This window comes from Cetorhinus maximus, chromosome 26 (assembly GCF_964194155.1).
Source record: "Cetorhinus maximus chromosome 26, sCetMax3.hap1.1, whole genome shotgun sequence".
Lineage (NCBI taxonomy): Eukaryota > Metazoa > Chordata > Chondrichthyes > Lamniformes > Cetorhinidae > Cetorhinus > Cetorhinus maximus.
In genome coordinates, this window is record NC_135904.1 from 14,920,912 (window position 1) to 14,944,840 (window position 23,929).

The 23,929-nt window shown below is 42.1% G+C and overlaps 1 protein-coding gene across 5 annotated transcripts in view; it reads right to left on the reverse strand.

The window, feature by feature from the left end:
• Positions 1-1,708: 1,708 nt before the first annotated feature.
• trpm7 (transient receptor potential cation channel, subfamily M, member 7) overlaps positions 1,709-23,929 on the reverse strand; it is a 140,157-nt gene continuing 117,936 nt past the window's right edge. For all 5 annotated transcript variants that reach the window (XM_078530188.1, XM_078530186.1, XM_078530187.1 and 2 more), the window contains 5 exons: positions 23,830-23,912; positions 20,992-21,197; positions 15,785-15,836; positions 5,588-5,694; positions 1,709-2,931 (listed from right to left, as the gene is read on the reverse strand). In XM_078530188.1, the coding sequence (XP_078386314.1) occupies positions 2,810-2,931; positions 5,588-5,694; positions 15,785-15,836; positions 20,992-21,197; positions 23,830-23,912 (570 nt within the window). In that variant the 3' untranslated portion in view covers positions 1,709-2,809. The remainder of the gene's footprint in view (positions 2,932-5,587; positions 5,695-15,784; positions 15,837-20,991; positions 21,198-23,829; positions 23,913-23,929) is intronic.

Consider the following 23,929-nt stretch of genomic DNA (forward strand, 5'->3'; position numbering starts at 1 on the left):
ACTGAAGCCATTGCTTTCAGTCCTTGCTCCAATCTCCAATCCCTAGCTGCCAACTCCATCTCCCTGTCACTGTCTGAGATTAAGTCAGTCTATTCACAATCTTGGTATTAATGCTTGATCCTGAGATGAGTTTCCAACCATCACTAAGACAACCTATTCCCACCTTCCTAACATCACTCAACTTCATCTGTCTCAACTCATCTGCTGCTGAAACCCTCCTCCATCTCCTCTGCACTTGACTATTCCAGCACATTCCTGGCTGCTCTCCCATTCTACCCACCATAAAACAGATCGTCCAAAACTTTGCTGCTCCTGTCTTAACTCTCAGCAATGCCCATTCCCCTATCGTCCCTGTGCTCACTGACCTGTACTGGCTCCCAGTAAAGCAACGTCTTGATTTTAAAATTCTCTCCAACCCCACAATCTGAGATACCTGCACTCTTGTGCATTCCCAATTATAATTACTCCTTCAATGGTAGTCGTGCCTTCAGTTGCCTAGGCCCCAAGCTCTGGAATTCCCTTTGTTAGGGGAAAATTAAAAATGCTAAAAGAGAACACTAAGAATTTACTGAAGAACACTTAAAATCTCCAGGCAGACATGCACATTAAGAGTTGACAATTACCAGATGAACATTGCACAGCCTTGAGAGTCAGGCTGAAGACACAAGCAGGGCATAAAATAGATTACGTGTACTCCCCTCTCACATAGGGAAGGGGCAGATGGTTTTATCTTAGATATGGGAGGACATACAAAAACAAAGAGGGGGCTTTGATGAAACACACGAGTTGTGAGAATCAACGTCTCTGCGTACGTGTTTTAACTTTGATTGGATAATATAATTATGTATACACCCTTTAGAACAATTGGTTAGCAAAATCACATCTTTACTTACGCAGTAGGATAGTTTTAACATGGTACCTGTGTGTCGGTTACCGATTGGATGTATTCAAATGTACTCAAATGTATTGTGATAAGAAAAAATACAAAAGTAATGAAATGTAATCAATCTGGGAACTGGGTCTTCATTCTTAGGAATGATTGCAGCTCCCTTGCTTATGCTTGAATAAAACCGGTTAAAAGAAGCCTGAGTCTCTGTGGTCGCCGTGTGATTGGGGATTGTAACTTCTCCTCTTCAACTGGCCTATGTGGGAGTTGCTGGATTGGAGGGAGTACCCTCTTCACCTTCTTACACCTCTGCCTCTCTATCTTGCTTGCTTCTTTTAAGATACCCCATAGAATCTGCCCCTCTGACCTCATATCTAATGTTTGTGAATGGCGTCACCAAGAGTTATATAGATGAGGAAAAAAAGGTGGTGGTGGATGGGGGAAAGAAGGGTGCCAAAAGGAGGAAGTCATTGCTAGAGATTTTCTGGTTATAATCTGCTCCTTCCACTTACGAATGTTATCCAGCAACTTCAAGTTTAAGAGATTTTCCATTATTTGTGTGGGTACATAATCTCTCTTCTCTTTGGAACGTGACCTACTAACGTACACCTGCTGGTAATTGCTAGTGACATTAACCCAGTAATTTGGTAAATAGGAAGTCACAGTTGGTATTTATACACCAGGAACCATTGATAATGAATTTCATTGGGCTTTGTTCAAATATCATAGGCTATTATATCTGTCCATCAATCATTTATTTGAATAGCTCTTACAAAAGTCCTTCACATGTGAACTAAAGGCTGGGACATAGAGCACACAACATTTATTTCAAAAATCTTTTATTAGATTAAATGTACAAAATTTATGCAGCATGATCCCATTAACTCTCGTCTTTCAACATCCAGCCTATGTAAAACCGCCATCTTATTTTATTACAAGTTGTATTTCGTGCCTTAGGAACAGTATCTATAAGATACATTAGATTAAAAATTATACAGTTCATATAAACACCCTTTTTAAAAATGACAATAGTACCTCTTTTTGTAACATAGAAAAGATGCCTCAATGCCACCATTTACATAAATATTTAAAGGTAGACACGTGGCTTTATCATGTTGACAATTCAACAGATTACGGTCTCATTTATTTGCATAAAGATAGATTGCAATCTGCCCATTACCATATTTACAAGGATTTCAATACTTTTTCTTTTAAGTTCAATCTGCATGTACCACAAATACTAGCATTACACCAAAGTGTCTACACAATTGAAATTCATTAAAAATCAGGTCACCAGAATATTCTTTTGACAGTGCTGGCTAGACAATGATCAGATATTTAGCATATTTATTATTGATAGGCCTTTTAAAACTTGTCTGATTGTCAGAAAAACATAACATGTTATTGGGTATTTTTCTGCAAGGTAACTCTTGGTTTAAATAAACATAATTTGCACCTCATGCAGTTGAGTTTTACCAGTTTACATGGCTTTACTTAATAAATTGATAAAAAAAAGTTTAAAATGTGTGAAGACTTAAAATTGGACATGTGACTTTGTTTAAAATTTTGACACTGTTCAATTAAGTTTGCTTTGCACATAGATTGCTCCTAAGTGTACCTTTTCTTTTCTGCTGTGCATTGCTACAGGTCATTAACATTGTCAGCATCTGCTGCTCATGTCTTTGCTGCAATTCTCAACAGGTCAAGACAAGTACAAAATAGCCAGTTAACATTTAGGTTGTACTGTCAATGCATTACATAAGACTACAGGTAGGTCACAGCATTCTTTACCCCTTCAACGCGATGCACCATCCAAGGTTAGATTTTCCAAGTCCCATCCACAAAATTCCTTCAGATACAGCAACAGAGGCGACTTCAGGCAATTTCAAGCTAGCTTGAGGGAACTTCCCCCGTACCGTTCTCCTAAATCATCAAGCGTATAGAATTTCTTACATCTTTGGTACCACTGCCAGACTGGATTGCAACTTCTACACCCTCTTGAGAAACCATCACTTTGTCTGGTGTATAATCGTTTCGCTTGATATCTAAATCAAGCACAGAAAATGAGACATTACGTTTTCATTGTGTGCCAAGGCAAGGTAAATTAAATAGATTCTCTCATTGTCTTTTTTTTGCTGGTGTTAAAACAATTGAGAGGGGAGGAGATCTGCTACTGTCTGCTGTCCTAGCCAGCCTTTCCCCTTCCAGTTAATATCCATCGAAAGCAACAGAAACTCGATCATTTCTGTGTTTTGTGTAAAACAGCTTGTGTGTTTGTCATCAGAAGCCACTCAACTGGAAAGTAATTCATTGTTTGTGGAAGCAGCTGGAGATGTTCTGTATTGACCATATCAATTCCATTAAACATCTTAAACACCTCAATTTTCTATAGTCAAAGGAATACAAGCCTCGTCGATGCAAATAGTCCCCAAAATTTAACTCTTTTAGCTCTGGGTAATTCAGGTGTATGTTCTCTTGTGGCCTCCTCTAAAGCCAGTATACCCTTCCAGAGGTGCATGTTTAGAACTGAATGCAGTGTTCCAGATGTGGAAGAACCAGAGCATAATTATAGCATAACTTTCACTTTTTGTATTCCACCCAACTTGAGGTGAAGGCTAACATTTCATTAGCTTAATATATTTTTTCTACCAGTCTGTGATTTCTATACTTGGACCCTTAAATCTCTGTTCCTCCATAGTCCTTAGCTCCTGTCATTTAGAAAATATTCTAACCTATCTTTCTTAGATCCAAAGCAGATGACCTGACTTCCCCATGTTAAACTCTCTCTGCCAGTTTTGTTCGATCTATTAGTCTAATGTTCCTTTGCAACCTTTTATTCCTATCTGTACTATTAGTGTGATTTGCAAACTTAGATAAATGTCATTTATTACTTTCCCCAAGTCATTGATAAATACAGTGAGGAGCTGAGGCCTGGGTACAGATTCCTGGGGAATACCAGTCACATCCTGTCAAGTGGAGTACATACCTATTAGCCCTACTGTTTCCTACCTCATGCCCAATTCTGTATTCATGTCAACAGGTGGCCTCTGATTCATTTGTGCTTCCATATTTCCTACAGCAGGCCAAGGATAGAAATGTGGGCTTGAAAGCCGGATGATGAATTAAACTGACAAGAAACAGGAACGTCAGGGTCATGCTTGTGGACGGAGTGATGGTGCTCTGCAAAGGGGCCAACCAGTCTGCGTTAGTCTCCGCAGTGTAGAGGAGACCACATTGAGAGTGCAAACACAGTGGACTAAAACTGAAAGTAGTGCAAGTAAATTGCTGCTTCACCTGGAAGGAGTGTTTTGGGCCTTGGATGGTGAGGACGGAGGAGGTAAAAGGGCAGGTGTTATGCCTATTGCGATTAAATGGGAAGGTGCTGTGGGAAGGAGATGACATGCTAAGGGTGATAAGAGGAGTGGAGCAGGATGTCACAGAGGGAACAGCCCTTCAGAATGCTGACAGACGAGGGGAGAGGAAGATGCGTTTGGTGCTGGAGTTGGCAGAAATGGCAGAGGATAACCCTTTGAATACGGAAGCTGGTGGCATGGAAAGGGAGAACAAGAGGAACCCCATCATGGTTCTGGGAGGGAGAAGGGTGAGGGTAGAAGTGCAGGAAATGGTTGAGGACACTGTCTAGCACAGTGGGGAGGGGGGTAATCCTTGGCCAATGAAAAAGGAAGACATGCCAGAAGTGCCACTGTGGAAGGGAGCATCATTAGAACAGATGTGATGGAGACAGAGAAACTGGGAGAATGGAATGGTGTCGTTACGGGAAGCAGAGTGTGAGGAGGTGTAGTCAAGGTAGCTGAGAGAGTCGGTGGGCTTGTTCGTGGTTTTGCTTTCAGACAGTGCTGACCATTGATTATAATCTTCCAAAACTCCTTAGATTCTGGAAGAATCCCAGTGGATTGGAAAATAGCAAATGTAACACTTTTGTTCAAGAAGAGGGAGACAAAGCAGGAAGTTTTAGGCCAGTTATCCTAACATCTGCCATAGGGAAACTGCTAGAATCCATTATTATGGAAGTGGATACTTAAGGCACCTTACAGCCTTCTGGACTTAACATTGAGAGTTCAACAACTTCAGACCATGAACTCTCTCCTCCATCCTCACCCCCTTTTTATCCCCTTCTTTCAGTGTTCATTTTCATTTTTTTTTAAAATCCATTTATTTTCACTTTTATCCCCACCTTTTTTCCCATCCCTCCACCCCACTCCCACAAGGGCCATCTGTCATTTGTTCATGTTGTTCTTTCCAGAGTGCTTACCCTTGCCCTGCGATTATCACATTCTGCTTTCTGACCTTAATGCCACCATCAGCACCTCCTCTAACCAGTACCACTATCGTTAACACCCCTTTGTCTTTTTGTCCATGACATCTCTGGCAATCTCTCCTTTGCCTCCACCTATCATTGGCCTTCTATCCAGCTTCACCCGCTCCACCCTCCTCTAAACAGTATAAATTTCATTACATTTTTACTTCTTTTTAGTTCTGAAGAGTAAAATGGACTCGAAACGTTAACTCTTTTTTATTCTCCAAAGTTGCTGTTAGGCCTGAGTTTTTCCAGCATTTTCTGTTCTTGTGTTGAACTACTTCTGCTATTTGGGGAGTGTCGGACTAGGGGGGGCATAGTTTAAAAATTGGAGCCAGACCTTTCAAGAGTGAAATTAGGAAACACTCCTACGTAGATCTTACCAGGAAGTTTGAGTCTCCCACAGCAGGAATTACAACGATGTTTAGTCCGAAAATTTTTAACTGCATCTTCTCCCAAATTGGCAGGTCCGAATACCATGTCATGTGACCTGAAAAAGAAACACTATGAAAAAAATCCAGGCACAGCACTCAACTTTATCACACAATGTAGGTAAGGCAGCTGGGAGCTTCAAGTCCGTCTGCAGACTCAAAGAAATTAATATTATGGCTTTTCCCCAGTGGCAAAATATTGAGTTAGATCATTCAGTAATGAACAAACTGAAGAGGGTTTCCCTTTCAACTGTCTCTTGTTGCAGGCACAAAGCAGCACTTCAAGTGGATAAGGCCATAAATCAGCTAATGTAATACTGAGTTTTCGCGCAGCAGGTATTGACCAGATGTGTCAAGATATAATGGTGAATCTGTGTAAAGCCTTAAGATGATATTGGAACATAACACATACCGTCTACAGTTATGTTTTCTACACAATAAGAGGGATTTTGAGGCAACAGGATGTGGTACAGATTCATGAGAATGTTGCTTAGTATGGGGAAATGCAAATATGAAGAAACACTTGGTAAAAAACTAGGGTGGTTTATATTAGAAAAAGTAGATCATGGAGAAATTTGACTGGTGTTTAAAATTATGAAGGAATAGGGCAGAGTCAGGGTAGCAGGTTCATTTGAGACCTCATGGGGTGGTTGTCTTTGTCCTTTTGTGAAACCCCCTGGCTCAGGTAAAGGTCCCATGCTCAGGACTACAAGCCAAGCTCAACAGCAGAACCAGCAAAATTTCAGCAGTGATAGTGGAATGGACATGGGCTGCTTACGGGCGGAGGATCCTTCAGGAAGAGGACTTGTATTTCCTTTAAGTGCGTGAGGAAGGCAACAGGAAACCAACTTGTATTCTTTTCCCTGGTCATAATGCTCATTGAAATTGAAAATGGGAGGCTCTTAGCAGCAACTGAAGAGGAAAACACAGGACAACGAGGTGTGGAGAGATCAGCAGGGGACCTGCCTTTGGGCAGCTCATTACTACAGGACAGAGTAATGAGGAACTTGCATTTTGTAACACCTTTCACAACCTCAGGCAACTCAGTACTTCACGGCCAATGAAATACTATTGGAATGCAGTCATTGTTATAATGAATGAAAACATGACAAGCCAAGTTTTGCACAGCAGGGTCCCACTAACAGCAGTGAAGTAAATGATTAGGTCATCTATTTCAGTGATGTTTGTTTAGAGATAACTGTTGGCCAGGACATAGAGAACTGGCCCTGCCCTTTTTTTAAAAAAAAGTACATGGAATCTTTTACATCCACCTGAGAGAGCATACAGATCTTTATTAATCTCTCATTTAAAAACCTGCACCTATGACAGTGCAGAACACTCTCAGTGCTGCACTGAACTGTTAGCCTAGATTACACACCCAAGCCTTGAAGTGGGGGACTGGCAGCTGAATGCACACACTCTGACTCAATAGCAAGTGTTACTGAGCCATGGCCCTACCCATGTACACAAAGCTTCTAGTGGTTGAGTGGTCTAGATATGAAATTAAATGCAAGTTATTTAGGAGAAAGTAGCAGAAATATTCTTTTTTTTTAAATGCACAGAGGGTTGAGAGACTGGAATTCACTACCAGGAGTTAAGTGAAGGAAAGTGAAATCATGTTAACTTTTAACAATAGTTTAGACTGGGATTTGTAGGAAGGGAGTGGAATAAAGAAAGGGCTGATAGGACAGGATGGGCACGGAGGGATAAACACCAACACTAAGATAAAAGCAAAAAACTGCGGATGCTGGAAATCAAAAACAAAAGTAAAAATACCTGGAAAAACTCAGCACCAACACTGACTGGTTGGGCTGAGCTGTCCATTTCTGTATTGTCATTATAAGCATTTATACATTGCTTCAATATAGAAAAACATTCCAAGGATTTTCACAGGAGGGTGAGGAAAATGATAGTTAAAGAAGTTTGAGAGGTGAGCAAAAACCCAACTGTTTGATCAAGTTTAAGAGGATAGAGAAGTAGGGGGGGGGGGGGGGGGGGGGGGGGGGTTATGGAGGGAATTCCAATGTGCAATAGCTATCAGTTTGGGCATGGGGTTGGGGGTGCCCTTGGGAGACAGGGTTACAGGAAAGATTGAGGTTTAGAATCAGAAGAGATGATGTTGGGTGAGGGCAGTAGTGAAGGAAGTTCTAAAGCTAAAGGAAGTTAGGGACAGGAGGGAAATCTCAAAAGAATCTAAACACATAGATAAGAACATTAAATTTAAGGTTTTGGGGGAAACCAGGAGACATTAGAACTCAGCATAAACATGGTGATGGGTTAACTAACAAGGCAGGATAGCATCTGGACAACATATCTTGAGGATGCAGGACAGAAGGCAAACCAGGAGGGCATTGGAGTTATTGAATTTGGTGGGGCAAACAAAAAAAGGGACTGGATGAGGGCTTCAGCAAGTGGCGAACTGAGGTAGGAGCAAAAGCAGGTGATGTTACGCGGCTGGAATCTGAACTTGGGGTTAAACAGGATGGCAAGCTTTTGAACAGGCCTGGGTTGGGGGGGGTGAGAGTCAATGGCAAATGTGCACAATGTCTAGGGACTAAAGACAAAGGCTTTGGTCTTCCACATGTTTAGCTGGACAGTGCAATTGTTCATCTAGGACTAGATAGCAAACATGCAGATTGGTAGAAGAGATATTCTGGAAGGGTTAAGACTGGCGGTGGATCGCAGCAGCAACCACCTGCACCTTTGGGAGTTGACTCCAACATTTGTTGGGCAGGGGTGGCAAGGCAAGGTCCTTAGAGAACTAGAGGTGATACTGAGGTGTCAAGCGAAGATACCATCGGATAGGCAAGAACTGAACCAAGTAAGCACACAGTCTCAGGAGGCCGGATAAGGGGGGGCGCTGTGTTAAAGGACGGGGTGTCATCAATCTACTTGAAGGTCCATGCCGAGGAAGATGAGATCAGATTACGCACCATCAACAGAAAATGTTGAGACTAGTTAAGGATGTTTTGCTATGGTGGGAGGGGAGGAAGGATTCAGAGTTAAATAAATGGGCACCTGGGAGGGAACATCAAGATGTCAGGAGAGGAAAGGTGGTTGAATATGGAGAAGTAGCTAATGGGAACTGAGAGATGAAGCTTTATTTTAAAAAAAGGATTGATCATATCAGTTTATGAGAGGAAGGGGGCCAGTGCCCAAGGAGGGGGAACTATTTGCAGTATCAGCCAGCATGGGGCTGAGGAGAAAGGTTGGGTGCTCAATGAAGTAATGGGGCAGAAAGTATTAACGAGCTTGAATAGGGACGTGGTACATGGATCAAGAAACTAGAGAGGTGAACAGAGGCTCCCTCAGGGGAGGACTTATTTTTATTATTCACGGGTTCTGGGCCTTGCTGGCTGGGCCAGCATTTATTGCACATCCCTAGTTGCCCCCGAGGAGGTGATGGTGAGTTGCCTTGAACCGTGGCGGTCCATGTGGTGTAGGTACACCCACAGTGCTGTTAGGAAGGGAGTTCCAGGATTTTGACCCAAGGACAGCGAAGGAACAGCGATATATTTCCAAGTCAGGATGGTGAGTGATTTGGAGGGGAACTTCCAGGTGGTGATGTTCCCATCTATCTGCTGCCCTTGTCCTTCTAGGTGGTAATGGTCATGGGTTTGGAAGGTGCTGTCTAAGGAGCTTTGGTGAATTCCTGCAGTGCATCTTGTAGATGGCACACACTGTCCACCACCATTCATGACTGGATGTGGCAGGACTGCAGAGCTTAGATCTGATCAGTTGGTTGTGAGATTGCTTAGCTGTCTATCACTTGCTGCTTATGCTGTTTGGCACACAAGTAGCCCTGTTTTATAGCTTCACCAGGTTGACACCTCATTTTTAGGTATGCCTGGTGCTGCTCCTGGCATGCCCTCCTGCACTCTTCATTGAACCAGGATTGATCCCTGGCTTGATGGTAATGGTAGAGTGGGGGATATGCCAGGCGATGAGGTTACTGATTGTATTTGAGTACAATTCTGCTGCTGCTGGTCCACAGCGCCTCATGGATGATCAGTCTTGAGTCGCTAGATCTGTTTGAAATCTATCCCATTTAGTACAGTGGTAGTGCCACACAAGATGGAGGGTATCCTCAAAGTGAAGGCAGGACTTTGTCTCCACGACTGCGTGGTGGTCACTCCCACCGATATTGTCATGAACAAATGCAACTAAGGCAGACAAGTCGGTGAGGATGAGGTCAAGTATGTTTTTTGCTCGCCACCTGCCGTAGACCCTGACTAGCAGCTATGTCATTTAGGACCTGGCCAGCTCGGTCAGTAGTGGTGCTACCAAGCCACTCTTGGTGATGGACATTGAAGTTCCCCACCCAGAGTACATTCTGCACCTTGCCACCCTCAGTGCTTCCTCCAAGTGGTGTCCGGTGTGGAGGAGTGCTGATTCATCAGCTGAGGGAGGGGGGTACGTGGTAATCAGCAGGAGGTTTCCTTGCCCATGTTTGACCGGATGCCATGAGACTTCATGGGGTCCGGAGTCGTGTTGAGGAATCCCGGAGCAACTCCCTCCCGACCTGTGCCCCCACCTCTGCTGTGCCTGTCCTGCTGATGGGGGAGGGCATACCCAGGGATGGTGATGGTAGTATCTAGGACATTATCTATAAGATATGATTTCGTGAGGATGTTGCTTGAATAGTCTGTGAGACAGCCTGGCAGGACTGAAACGCTTAACACAGAGCAAGGCTGGAGATCTAGAGATGTCTGAAACCACGTGAGAGCAATACAACTTTAACCATCACAAATAAATAAAGGGTAGTAGGCTGATACTATACAGATAAATAACTTAAATCGGGAATTCAGGAGAAACTTCTTTGTCCAGAGAGTGGTGAGAATGTGGAGCTCTCTACCACATGGTGTAGTTTAGGCAAATAGTGTCAATTCATTTTAGGGGATGCTAGATCAAAACATGCAGGAGGGGGGATTAGGATATGTTGATAGGGTTAGGTGAAGAGTGATTGGAGGCGGTTTGTTGAAACAAACATCAGCATAGGCCAATTGGGCTGAATGGCTTGTGTTTCATAGACTTGAGATCATTTAAATGGTTGAAATTATACATTAAGCAATAGACACACAAAATTTCATGGCTTCGCTGCTTTCAGATTACTTCTGACATTTGGAGAAGCAGTATTGATGTTAAGCAGTGATGAGCCACATAATTTATTGATTGACATTGGTTAACCATTATAAATAATCACAATCTGTACAAGTAGTCACAAATCCAGTTGGAGTCAAGACTTCAAAAGTTGACTATTCATTCTATAAGGCAATGCACTGGACTATTCATTCTATAAAGCAATGCACTGGACTATTCATTCTATAAAGCAATGCACTGGACTATTCATTCTATAAAGCAATGCACTGGACTATTCATTCTATAAAGCAATGCACTGGACTATTCATTCTATAAAGCAATGCACTGGACTATTCATTCTATAAAGCAATGCACTGGACTATTCATTCTATAAAGCAATGCACTGGACTTTACCAAAGGGTTACAGGATTTCTTTCAGAAGCATTAATAAAGAGCACAAGCCACAGGTGCCAACAACGTGCAAGTGACAGCAAGGCTCAAAAGAACTCCCATAAATGCAGTTAGTATGATTTCCATTGTAATATTTCTTGAAATGACCAATGTATTTAAATGTGGACAAAGAATGGACTGTGTTTTATAATTTAATAAGCTAAAGATCCCTGCTTCCAATTTAAGGTACTGTAGATTTATTAAAGCAGTTAAAACACGGAACCTTCAGGTCTGACACTTCAAGTTGATTCTTTGGAAATACAATGGAGCTGGCACTTAGTGGCATTAATACTGCTTCAAATCAAAGTATCGAGTGTCCAGGATGCATCATGTGATTTGAGCAATTATATCCTTGGGCAGTGATAATATTGCAAACCATAATTTAATTAATGTTGTAATTTTCAGAATAAGGAATAGAAGCTAATATAAAGCATTGAGGCTGGCACTGATGCCCCTGTTATATCAGCTGCTTGCTTAACATTCCAATTACAAGCCCAGTATATACAATACGCTTACGCAATATATGCTTACTACATAATCAAGCTCTTTTGCTCAGTGAGATCACTAAAATTCAATAATCTAGTGGCAAAGATGTTAGCTACATAAACACGCTCAACTGACTTCGTTATCATTATAATTTCAGTTGAGCACAGGAGGCATGGATTCAGCCCATCATGCTTGCGCTAGCTCTTTGAAAGAGTTATCCAATTAATCCCACTACCCTGCTCTTTTCCCTTGGCTTGTAATTTTGTTCCCCCTCTTGATCGTTACTATTGAATCTGCTTCTACCAGCCTTTCAGGATGTATCCCAATCATGCCAATTTGCTGTGCAAAAAAAGGTGTTTCATGTCATCTCCGGTTCTTTTACTGATTACCCTGAATCTGTGTCCTTTGACTACTGATCCTTATATCACTGGGAATAATTTCTCCTTCTTTACCCTATCAAAGCCATTCATCACTTTAAACAACTTTCAAAGATGTTCTTAATTTTCGCTGCTGACGACAACCTCAGCTTCTCCAGATAAAGTCCGTCACCCTTGGTACCATTCTAGTATGACATCCTTTCCACAGTGTGGTGCTTAGAATTGAAAACAGTATTCCACCTAGTTCTAACCAGTGTTTCATTGAGGCTTGTTGTGCAAATTGCATTCCAACTAGTCTACTTGTTGTGAAGGATAAGAAAACTAAGTTATGCCCAGTGCTGGCAGGTCATATTCTGACCTTCAAACTCATTTTATTTTTTAAAACTGGACACAAAAAGCCTGGAAAAGATGGCCTCCCAAGGTTACCTGACTGTTGTGCATTAGAGCCACTCCCCTGACTCGAGAGAGAAAAAGAACATTCCCGACTGATTTATGCAAGATGGTTTTCTAGAGCAGTGCGTTGAGGAACCAATTATGGAATGGGCTCTTTTAGATCTAGTATTGTGCAATGAAGGGCTAAATAATAATCTTGTTGTAAAGGAGCCTTTAGAAAAAAAGTGACCATATGATGATAGAAATTTCACATTGTTTGAAACTGATGTAGTTCAATCAGAGATGAGGGTCTTAATCTAAACTAAGGAAACAAAGATGATGAGAGGCAAACTGGCTCTGGTAGACTGGGAAACTATGTGAAAAGGTATGACGATAGACAAGCAATGGCCAACAGTTAAACAACTAATATAGTTTACAACAAAAATACATTCCTTTAGTGCACAAAAACCCAGCAAGGAAAGGCCATAGGACGTAGGAGCAGGCATAGGATGTTTGGCCCGAGTCTGCTCCACCATTCAATGAGATCGTGGCTGATCTGATAATCCTCAACTGCGCTTTCCGCCCTTTTCCCCATAACCCTCAATTCCCTTACTGATTAAAGATCTGTCTATCTCCGTTCCAATCATGGCTAATTTGAAAAAAAGTCAAGGTTTGTATCAGGTCAAAGGAAGAGGCACATAAAGTTGGCAAAAAAAATTGGTAAGCCTGAGAATTGGGAACATTTTAGAATTCTGTAAAGGAGGACCAAGAAAAAGATTAAGAAAGGGAAAACAGAATGAGAGTAAACTAAAGAGAAACAAAAACAGACTGTAAAAGCTTCTATAGCTATGTAAAAGAAAAGATGAGCAAAGACAAATGTGGTTCTATTACAAGGGAAGTCAGGGGAATTTATAATGGGGAATAAGAAAATGGCAGAGAAGCTGAACAAATACTGTGTTGACAGTCTTTACAAAGGAAAATGCTAAAAGCCTCTCAGAAATAATGGCGCATCAAGGGACTTGTTTAGACGACGAACTGCAAGATATTATTAGTTAAAAAAAAGTACTAGAGAAATTGATGGGATTTAAAAGTAGATAAATCCCCTGGACCTGATGATCTACATCCCAGAGTACTAAACGAGGTGGCTGCAGAGATAGTGGATGCGTTGGTGGTCATCTTTCAAAATCCTATAGACTCGGAATGGCCCATGCAGATTGGAAGGTGGCAAATGTAACTACAGATGTGTTAGCCTGACATCAGTAGTAGAGAACATGCCAGAATCTATAATAATGGATGTGATAACAGGACACTTAGAAAATAATGGTAGGATTGGACAGAGTGAACATGAATTTATGAAAGGGAAATTATGTTTAACAAACCTGAGGCTTATCTGAAGGTGTACCTCGCAGAATAGGTAATGGGGATTTTCAGAAAGCTTTTGATAAGAGGTTAGTAAAAAAAATTAGAGCACATGGGATTGGGGGTAATATACTGGAATGGATAAAAAAAACTGGTTAATGGACAGAAAACAGTAGGAATAAATTGATAGGCTGTGGCTAGTGGGGTACCTCAAGGACCAGTGCTTGGGCCCCAGCTACTCACAATTTATATGAATGATTGGATGTGGGGATTAAATGTAATATTTCCAAGTTTGCTGATGACAAAACTAGGTGGAAGTCTGAATTGTGAGGAGGTTGCAAAGAAGCTTCATGGGGATTTGGAGAGGCTGAGTGGGCAAAAATTTGGCAGATGGAATATGGTGTGGAGAAATGAGAGGTTATCCACTTTGGTAGTAAAAACAGAAATATAAAGTATTTCTTAAATGGTGAGGCGCTGGAAAGCATTGAACCTCAAAGGGACTTGGGTGTTGTTGTTCATGAATCACTGAAATCTAACATGCAGGTACATCAAGCAGTTAAGAAATCAACTGGTATGTTGGTCTTTATTACAAGAGGATTTAAGTACAGGAGTTAAAATGTCTTACTGCAATTCTATAGAACCTTGAGTGAGACAGCACCTGGAGTATTGTGTGCAGTTTTGGTTTCCTTACCTAAGGAAAGATACACTTGTCATAGTGTACAAAGGTTTGTTAAATTAATTCCTGGAATGGAAGGATTGTCCTATGAGAAAAGATGAAATAAACTGCCTTAATTCTGAGGAGTTTAGAAGAATGAGAGGTGATCTCATTCAAATATAGAAAATTCTTACAGGGCTCAACAGGGTAGATGCAGGAAGGATGTTTCCCTTGGGTGGGGGATTGGAACCAGTGGACAGGGTCTCAGAATAAGGAGCTGAGATGAGAAGAAATTTCTTGATGCAGAGGGTGGTGAATCTCTGAAATTTTCTGCCCTAGAGGGCTGTGGAGGCTCAATCATTGAGTATGTTCAAGACTGAGATCGATAGATTTCTACATATTAAAAACATCAAGGGATATGGGGGATACTGCAGGAAAGTGGTGTTGAATAGAAGATCAGCCATGATGTCACTGAATGGCGGAGCAGACTTGAAGGGCTCAATGGCCTATTCCTGCGCTATTTATGTTCTTATGAGTCAATGTCCTCCTCTGAAACCAATCAAAAGGATATCACCTGATTTGAATTGGTCATTCTAAAACAAAGACACTGTCTCAAACTCTGAGGTGTTAACCCACACCACAGGATGTGAGAGCAACATGAACGCCGCATCTTATTTGAGGAAACACTTCTGAACTTGAGAAAAGCCACATGGAGGCAGCCATGTTGCCTTTGTCTGTTTGAAAGATCAGCCAGGAGCTGTTTGTAGTTAGTTCCACTGAAGCCATCAAACCTTGAATTCAGCCAGTTTGTGAATCAGACTCAAAGTAAACTGCAAGACATCAGACAGCCAGAGTATGTAACCTTTTCCAGTTAAAGTTCACCTGAGAACCAGCCTCCTAGAAATTAGACTACAAGAAACCTCAACCTGCCTTTGCTTTACAAGATCCTCCCTTCAACTTCAAAGCACCCAAGAAACTACAGGCCTGACACATGGGACACCAGAGTATGTAAACCAGATACTGAGATAACTGTTATCTGTGTGCATGACCATTATCTGTATCAAATCTGTGTGTGAGAGAGAGAATGAGTGTCCATTGCGTTTAATTCAGGATATATGTGTGTGTGTGAATAAATAGCTTTCTTCATTTTTAAACTTAAGCTTGCTGCCGAATTATTTAATTGGAACACACACTCCAAGGGTAAGAAGAGGCACAGCTCTTTCCACACAAAAACTGTTCATGGGCAGTAAGAGAACAAATACATTGTCCATAACAACTAACATAGTCAATGATCTTTGATACAGAGTACTGCACTCTATGCCAACTACTAGTTGAGGAAGGCAGGAAGATCACATGTAGACTAATATTTACCGTTTCTCCTCAGACTTTATTACTGAAGGATCAGTCAAGTTTTCCCCGACACCTACAAAAGGAAATGTACAAAGTTATATTATCTTTGAATTATGAAAGAGAAAAAGTATCTGGACTTCTGCAATCAGACTCCAAAGGCTGCTGCAGTCTCTGTGGCCACGACCTGCACATTTGCGCACTTAAGCATATAAAATATTTGAGTAGATATAAGTTCCCTTTTTTGGAACTAAGACATCAGGTTGTGTGATGATCAGCGGAAGAGGAATGATTCTTCAGTCTAAACATTGCTTACTTTTCAGTGTTTAAAACATCAAGAGGAGAGGCGGGAGTTTCAGTGTTTAAAACATCGAGAGGAGAGCGGACCCACACGAGAAGGGAGCAGTGGCGGGAGATAAAAACCGGCGGCAGAGAGCCCCTTCAACCTGTTTCTACCTGTCAGGGCCAAAGTGTGACGTCAAAGGAAAGCAGGTAGGTGATTGGTGGGTATCTCTTCCAGGTCTCTTTTGATTAGCCAAGTGGTTTAAATAAGGGAGATGTTATTGCAGCTGAAGAGTACGGTTAAGAAATTTACTTTTAAAATATTTAACATCCAAATTAATTAATTAAATAGAATAGAGATGGCTGGGCAGGCGATGTGTTGCAGCTGTAATACGTGGGAGCTGGTGGACGCTGGCGCGATCCATGGTGACATCTGCAGCAAGTGTTGGCTGCTCGAGGAACTTTGGCTCAGAGTTAATGAGCTGGGGTCTGAGATGCAAAAACTGAGACACATCAGGGAGGAGGAGAGTTACCTGGACACTGTTTCAGGAGACAGTCATACCCCTTAATTACATCAGATTTGGACCATGGTCAGGGACAGGAGGGTGTGACTGTGAGTGAGGCTGGTCTGGGGATCAGAATTTAGCTTTGGAAGAGCCTCAGCCAGTGTCCTTGTCCAATAGGTACGAGGTTCTTGTTCCCAGTGTGGGCAAGTGCACAGACTGCAGGGAGAATGAGCGAACTGACCACAACACCGTGGTACAGAGTGCCATTCAAGCGGGGCGGGGTGGGGGTGGGTGAGGGGGGCAGAAAAGAGAAATGTAGTAGTAATAGTGGATAGCATAGTTAGGGGAATAGATACTGTTCTCTGCAGCAAAGATGGAGTCCCGAAGGCTGTGTTGCCTACCTGAAGCCAAAGTTTAAGGACATCTCTTCTGGGCTGGAGAGGAACTTGGAGTGGGAGGGGATGGATCCAGTTGCCGTGGTCCACGTAGGTACCAATGACATAAGTAGGACTAGGAAAGAGGATCTGCCGAGAGACTACGAGCAGCTCGGGGCTAAATTAAAAAGCAGAACCACAAATGTGATAATCACTGGATTACTACTGGAGCCATGTGCAAATTGGCATAGGGTAAATAAGATTAGAGAGGTAAATGCGTGGCTTAAAGATTGGTGTGGGAGAAATGGGTTCCAATTCATGGGGCACTGGCATCAGTACTGGGGAAGGAGAGAGCTTTTTCATTGGGACAGGCTTCATTTGAACCATGCTGGGACCAGTGTCCTGGTGAATCATATAACTAGGGCTGGTGATAGGACTTTAAACTAATTAGTGGGGGGTGGGTTCAATTGAAGGGAAGTTTAAATAATCAAAAAGAAACAAGAACACGAGGGAGCAGAGGTGCAGCATATTGAAGAGGCAAATGAAAATCAAATGTGACAAGAAGGGGCAGAAAATATAAGCAGAAGAGTGCAGCAGAAATTAGAACCAGAATGAGTAATAATGGTAAAGTCAAAGCTTAAGGCTCTTTATCTGAATGCACACAACATTTGTAACAAGATAGATGAGTTGATGGCACAAATGCCTGGATGACTGCAGCTCCTATAACACTTAAGAAGCTTGACACCATCCAGGACAAAGCAGCCCACTTGATTGGCACCACATCCACAAACATTCACTCCCTCCACCACTAATGCACAGTAGCAGCAGTGTGTACCCTCTACAAGATGCACAGCAGGAATTCACCAAGGTTCCTTCTACAGCATCTTCCAAAACCACTACCATCTAGAAGGACAAGGGCAGCAGATAGATGGGAACACCACCACCTGTAAGTCCCCCTCTAAGTCACTCACCATCCTGACTTGGAAATATATCACCGTTCCTTCGCTGTTGCTGGGTCAAAACCTTGGAACCCCCTTCCCAACAGCAAAAGGTTACATACCACATGGACTGCAGCAATTCAAGGTGGCAGCGCACCACCACCTTCAAGGGCAATCAGGGTTGGGCAATAAATGCCAGCCTAGCTAGCAAAGTCCACATCCCATGGATGAATAAAAAAATAGAAATAAATGAATATGACTTGATAGCTACTACAGAGACATGGTTACAGGATGTCCAAGACTGGGAACTCAATATTCAAGGGTGTTCGACGTTATAGAAAAATAGGCAAAATGGAAAAGGAGGTGGGATAGCTTTGTTAATAAAGGAAGGTATCAGTGCGGTGGTGAGTAGTGATATAGGCACAATAGATCGTGATATGGAATAAGTTTGGGTGGAAACAAGGAAAAAGGGGAAGAGATATTGTAGTTAAGGATGCTCTAGGGAGTAGCGATCACAACAAGGTAGAATTTCAAACTCGGGTCTCAAGCCAGTGTCCTCAACTTAAATAAGGGCAATTACAGAGGTATGAAGAAAGAGTTGTCTAAAGCAAACAGAGAAAATAGACTAAGGAGAAGGTCAACGGATGAGCAGTGGCAGACATTAAGATATTTCATGACGCTTAGCAAAAATTTATCCCGGTCAAAAAGGGCTCTATGAGAAGGATAAACCCGTGGTTAACAAATGTAGTCAAGTAGAGTATCCAATCAAAAACTAAGGCATACAAAGCGGCGAAAACTAGTGGTAGGCCAGGGGATTGGGAATTTTTTTTTTAAGGAACCAGCAGTGGATGACTTAAAAGCAAAAAGAGAAAGAGAAAATGGATTATGAAAGCAAATTGGAAAGAAATATAAAAACAAACAGCAAGAGCTTCTACGTGTATATAAAAAGAGACTGTGGCTAAAGTGAGCGTGGGATCCTCGGAGGATGCAACTGGAATTGATAACAGGGAACAGGGAAATGGCAGATAATTTAAACCAATATTTTGCATTGGTCTTAATGGTGGAGGACACTATAAACATCCCAAAGATATCAGGGTAAGCATGGAGCTAATGGGAGGAAAGATTTTGTAACAGTCTCTATCGCGAGGGACAAAGTATTTAACAAATTAATGGGACCAAGGGTCGACAAATCGCCAGGACCTGATGGCCTGCATCCAAGAGTTTTAAAGGAAGTGGCTACAGAGATAGTGGAGGCATTGGTCGAAATATTCCAGAACTCACTGGATTCCGGGAGGGTCCCAGTGGATTGGAAAACCACTAATGTGATGCCCCTGTTCAAGAAGGAAGGGAGACAAAAAGCAGGAAACTATAGGCCAGTCAGCCTAACATCTGTTGTTGGGAAAATGCTAGAATCCATTATTAAAGAAGAAATAGCAGGACATTTAGAAAAGCTTAACGCAATCAAACGGAGTCAACATGGTTTTGTGAAAGGGAAATCATGTTTGACAAATTTGCTAGAGTTCTTTGAGGATATAACAAGCAGAGTTGATAAAGGGGAACCGGTAGATGTAGTGTATTTGGATTCCCAGAAGGCATTTGATAAGGTGCCACATAAAAGGATATTGCACAAGCTAGGAGCTCACGGTATTAGGGATAATGTATTAGCGTGGATTGAGGATTGGTTAACACACAGAAGACAGTCGGGATTAATGGGTCTTTTTCAGGTTGGAAAGACGTAACTAGTGGAGTACCACAAGGATCTGTCCTAGGGCCTCAATTATTTATTATCTCTATTAATGACTTGGAGGAAGGAGCAGAGTTTAATGTATCCAACTTTGCTGATGATACAAAAATAGGTGAGAGGGCACGTTGTGATGAGGGCATAAGGAATCTGCACGGGGATATAGATAGGCTGAGTGAGTGGGCAAAAACATGGCAGATGGAATTTAATGTGGGAAAGGTGAGAGGTCATGCACTTTGGTAGGGAGAATCAAAAGGCAGATTATTTAAATGCAGAGAGACTTCAAAAGTGCAGCACAGAGGGATATGGGCGTTTTTGTGCATGAAACAAAAAGTTAGCATGCAGGTGTAGCAAGTAACTAAAGTGGCAAATGGAATTTTGGCCTGTATTGCTAGGGGGTCGGAGTTTAAAAATAAGGAAGTCTTGTTACAACAGTACAGGGTGTTGGTGAGGCCGCACCTGCAGCACTGTGTACAGTTTTGGTCTCCGTATTTAAGAAAGGATATACTGGCATTGGAGGCAGTTCAAGAGAGATTCACTAGGCTGATTCCTGGGATGAAGGAGTTGACTTATCAAGAATGGCTAAACAGGTTAGGCCTTTATTCATTAGAGTTTAAAAGAATGAGGGGTGATTTTATTGAAATGTGCAAGGTTTTAAGAGGGCTCGATAGGGCAGATGTTGAGAAGATGTTTCCACTAGTGGGGGAATCTCAAACTAGGGGACATAGTTACAGAATAAGAGGACACTCTGTTAAAACTGAGATGTGAAGGAATTTCTCCTATCGGAGGGTAGTGAATGTCTGGAATTCTCTATCCCAGAGAGTTGTGGAGGCTAGATCAAAGTATTTAAAGAGGAGGTAGATAGATTTTTTGAAATATCAGGGAGCTGAGGGCTATGAGGAGCTGGCACGAGAGGAGTTGAGGCCTGGGGCAGGTCAGCCATGATCTTATTGAGTGGCGGGGCAGGCTTGAGGGGTTGAATGGCCTAATCCTGCTCCTATTTCTTATACTCTTATGTGCTCCAGGGATCCAAATTTCTGGACAGGATCTATGCAGTATTCTCTCCATATCTCTTGATTTTCTGCCTTTTCTGTCAATAACCCTATAGGTAAGCATTGTCTTAATTCTAGGTGGTTTTCTCAACTGTGGATGTTGGCAATTTAGTGGAATATTCTAATTTCTACATTTTAACATCCATCCCAGCAAAGCGTTTGAAGTTTGCTGCTCCCACTTGCAATGTACCTAGTGCAATTCCCAAATTCAAAGATTAAGCCTTGAGGAACAAATTTAGAATGTACAGTATTTATTTAAAAACAAACATCAAAAGTACACATCTTGCAATGAATTGATACAAGAATGCCTCACTTTAACGGAGGCTACATGTACTCACCCTGCAGGTCCAGAACCAAAAGTTCACCTCTAGTATACTCATAGGTCCAGTGACTAAAGGCAAGCATGGTCTCCTCCAGCATGTTGTTTGGACGGATCTCATCTCCACTGTTATGATTGAATTTCCGGAACTCTCCAGTCATACACTCCTCAATTGCAAACCATTGGCTTGCTGAGTGGCAGTACAGAAGGAACACTTCCAGAAACCTGAGGTTAAAATGGGTGTTCAGTATACGGGTATAGAAACCAGACAATTTCACAATGATTCATGATTTTGCAGCCAAATTCGAAATAAACCGAATTAGAATTTACTTTTGTATCAAAGGCTGAATTATTTTGTGGCAATTTTCTTTTCCTCCCACAAAAGGTAGACATTACGGTTCAGAAACACAGTCTTCGTCATGTTCAGCATCATGCAGAATGCCATTTATTGCCACCCTTGAGCACCTTGGGATGTTTTATAGCATTAAAGGACTATATGAATACAAGTTGTTTGAAATTCTCTTATTCTAGGTGAGTTTGTCCATTCAGCAGAGGGACATTCTTCTGTCAGGAACAAAGTAATAGAGTACGACTAATGTCATTCTTGCAACTTCAGCAATCTCAGAAGAGAGTGCAGTTACATAGATCTTACTTTGGAAATAATACTGGGATTGCAAATAGCTGATGACTGCATTGGATAAGATGATATTTCTGCTGCTGGAGACACGAGGAATCAAGATCAAAAACCATCCATTTGCACTAGTTGAAGATTCAGTTCCGAAATACCAAAGTTAAGACTTTTCACAGTGTTGGGATATTTTTCTCTGAAGATAATTGCAGCCATATTTTAACCATTGAACATATGATGATTAGTGAAAAGCAGTTTTGGTTAATTCAATGCTGTGGTCCTAGCATTTGCTCTAACGTGTCCAACCTGTGCTTCAATTAATTACATGGAAAATAAAAAGCAAACTTTTTATTGGCATTACGATCACTGAATCTCCTATCAATATCCTGGGGGCTACCATTGACCAGAAATTGAACTGGACTAACCATATAAATACTGTGGGCTACAAGAGCAAAAGTCATGGGATGTGGGAGTCACTGGCTAGGCCAGCATTTGTTGCCCATCACCAATTGCCCTTGAGAAGGTGGTAGTGAGCTGCCTTCTTGAACCACTGCAGTGTAGTGTAGGTACATCCACAGTGCTGTTAGGGAAGGTGTTCCAGGATATTGACCCAGCGATAGTGAAGGAACTGCGATATATTTCCAAGTCAGGATGGTGAGTAGCTTGGAGGGGAACTTCCAGGTCGTGTTGTTCCCATGTGTCTGCTGCCCTTGTTCTTCTAGGTGGTAGCAGTTGTGGGTTTGGAAGGTGCTGTTGAAGGAACCCTGGTGAGTTCCTGCAGTGCATCTTGTAGATGGTACACACTGCTGCTACTGTGCATTGGTGGTGGAGGGAGTGAATGTTTGAGGATGGGGTGCTAATCAAGTGGGCTGCTTTGTCCTTGATGGTGTCAAGTTTCTTGAGTGTTGTCGGAGCTGCACTCATCCTGGCAAGTGGGGAGTATTCCATCACACTCCTGACTTTGTGCCTTGTAGACAGTGGACAGGCTTTGGGGAGTCAGGAGGTGAGTTAGTCACCGCAGGATTCCTAGCCTCTGATCTGCTCTTGTAGCCACAGTATTTATATGGTTAGTCCAGTTCAATTTCTGGTCAATGGTAGCCCCCAGGATATTGATAGGAGATTCAGCGATCATAATTCCAATGAATGTGTGGCATCAATGTTACTTGCCACTTGTCAGCCCAAGCCTGGATATTGTCCAGGTCTTGCTGCATTTGGACATGGATTGCTTCAGTATCTGAGAAGTCGCGAATGGTGCTGAACATTGTGCAAGCATCGGCGAACATCCTCACTTCTGACCTTATGATGGAAGGAAGGTCATTGAGGAAGCAGCTGAAGATAGTAGGGCTGAGGTCACTACCCTGAGGAATTGGAATGGAGATGATTAAAGGAATAATGAAAAAAATTAAAACATGTGTTTTGGGAATCTAGATTAGGCATGTATATTTTTAAATTGATTTGTAACTTCAGCAAGCGTGCAAGTTCACTTTACAGCACTAATTGATTCCTAAGGCACAAAGCTATAGGCAATTGACATCAAATGTCATCTTCAGATGAAACAAGGTTAGAGGTCGGGTGGCAATTGGACCAGAGGGCACAGATATCATCAATTAACCATTTCAATTATAAATTCCTATATCCACACTGATTATGACAACTACCTACGCAAACTTTTTACACAGTAATTATGGTCTTCCAATACTAGTACTGTCGTCCTGGACTAGGAGGTCTTGTGGCGCAGTGGGTAGTGTCCCTGGCTCAGAGCCAGAAGCTCCGGGTTCAAGTCCCACTCTAGGAATTGATGATCAAGGAAGGTGGGTTCATAATGTGGCCAAAAAGGCCGAGTATCAACTTGTAAATCCTTCCAGCGTTGTAAAAGTGCACGTTGCTACAGCCTTGGACTCCTGGGGATGCCAGCTGTCTGGGCAGCTGGTGCGGATCAGATTGATGCCCCAGCATGGGGTTTGATCCCTGTTCTGGCTGGGGTTGGTTAAAGACCCACCTCCTTGCCCTGCCCATGGTGGAGATAGTGGTGCTGCAGATCTGCCTTCAGGAAAAGAACTCAAGTAGTAGCAGTCCCAGGCTAGGGAGAAATTTGGATTTATTTATAGTGGTAATTTATAGTTCCCCTTTTTATAAATTATAAATCTTAGAATGGAAAAAGTAGGCAAGAAGTACATGCAAGAGTTTCATATATATTTTATACACAGTGACTCAATTACTTCTCCCTACCTTGGAGAATATGGAATGGTCTTTGGTTTCATTTCATTGAAGGCAAAAGCAAGCTTCTGTGCTGCCCTCTGCTGCTGTATCTCCTGTGAATGAGACACCA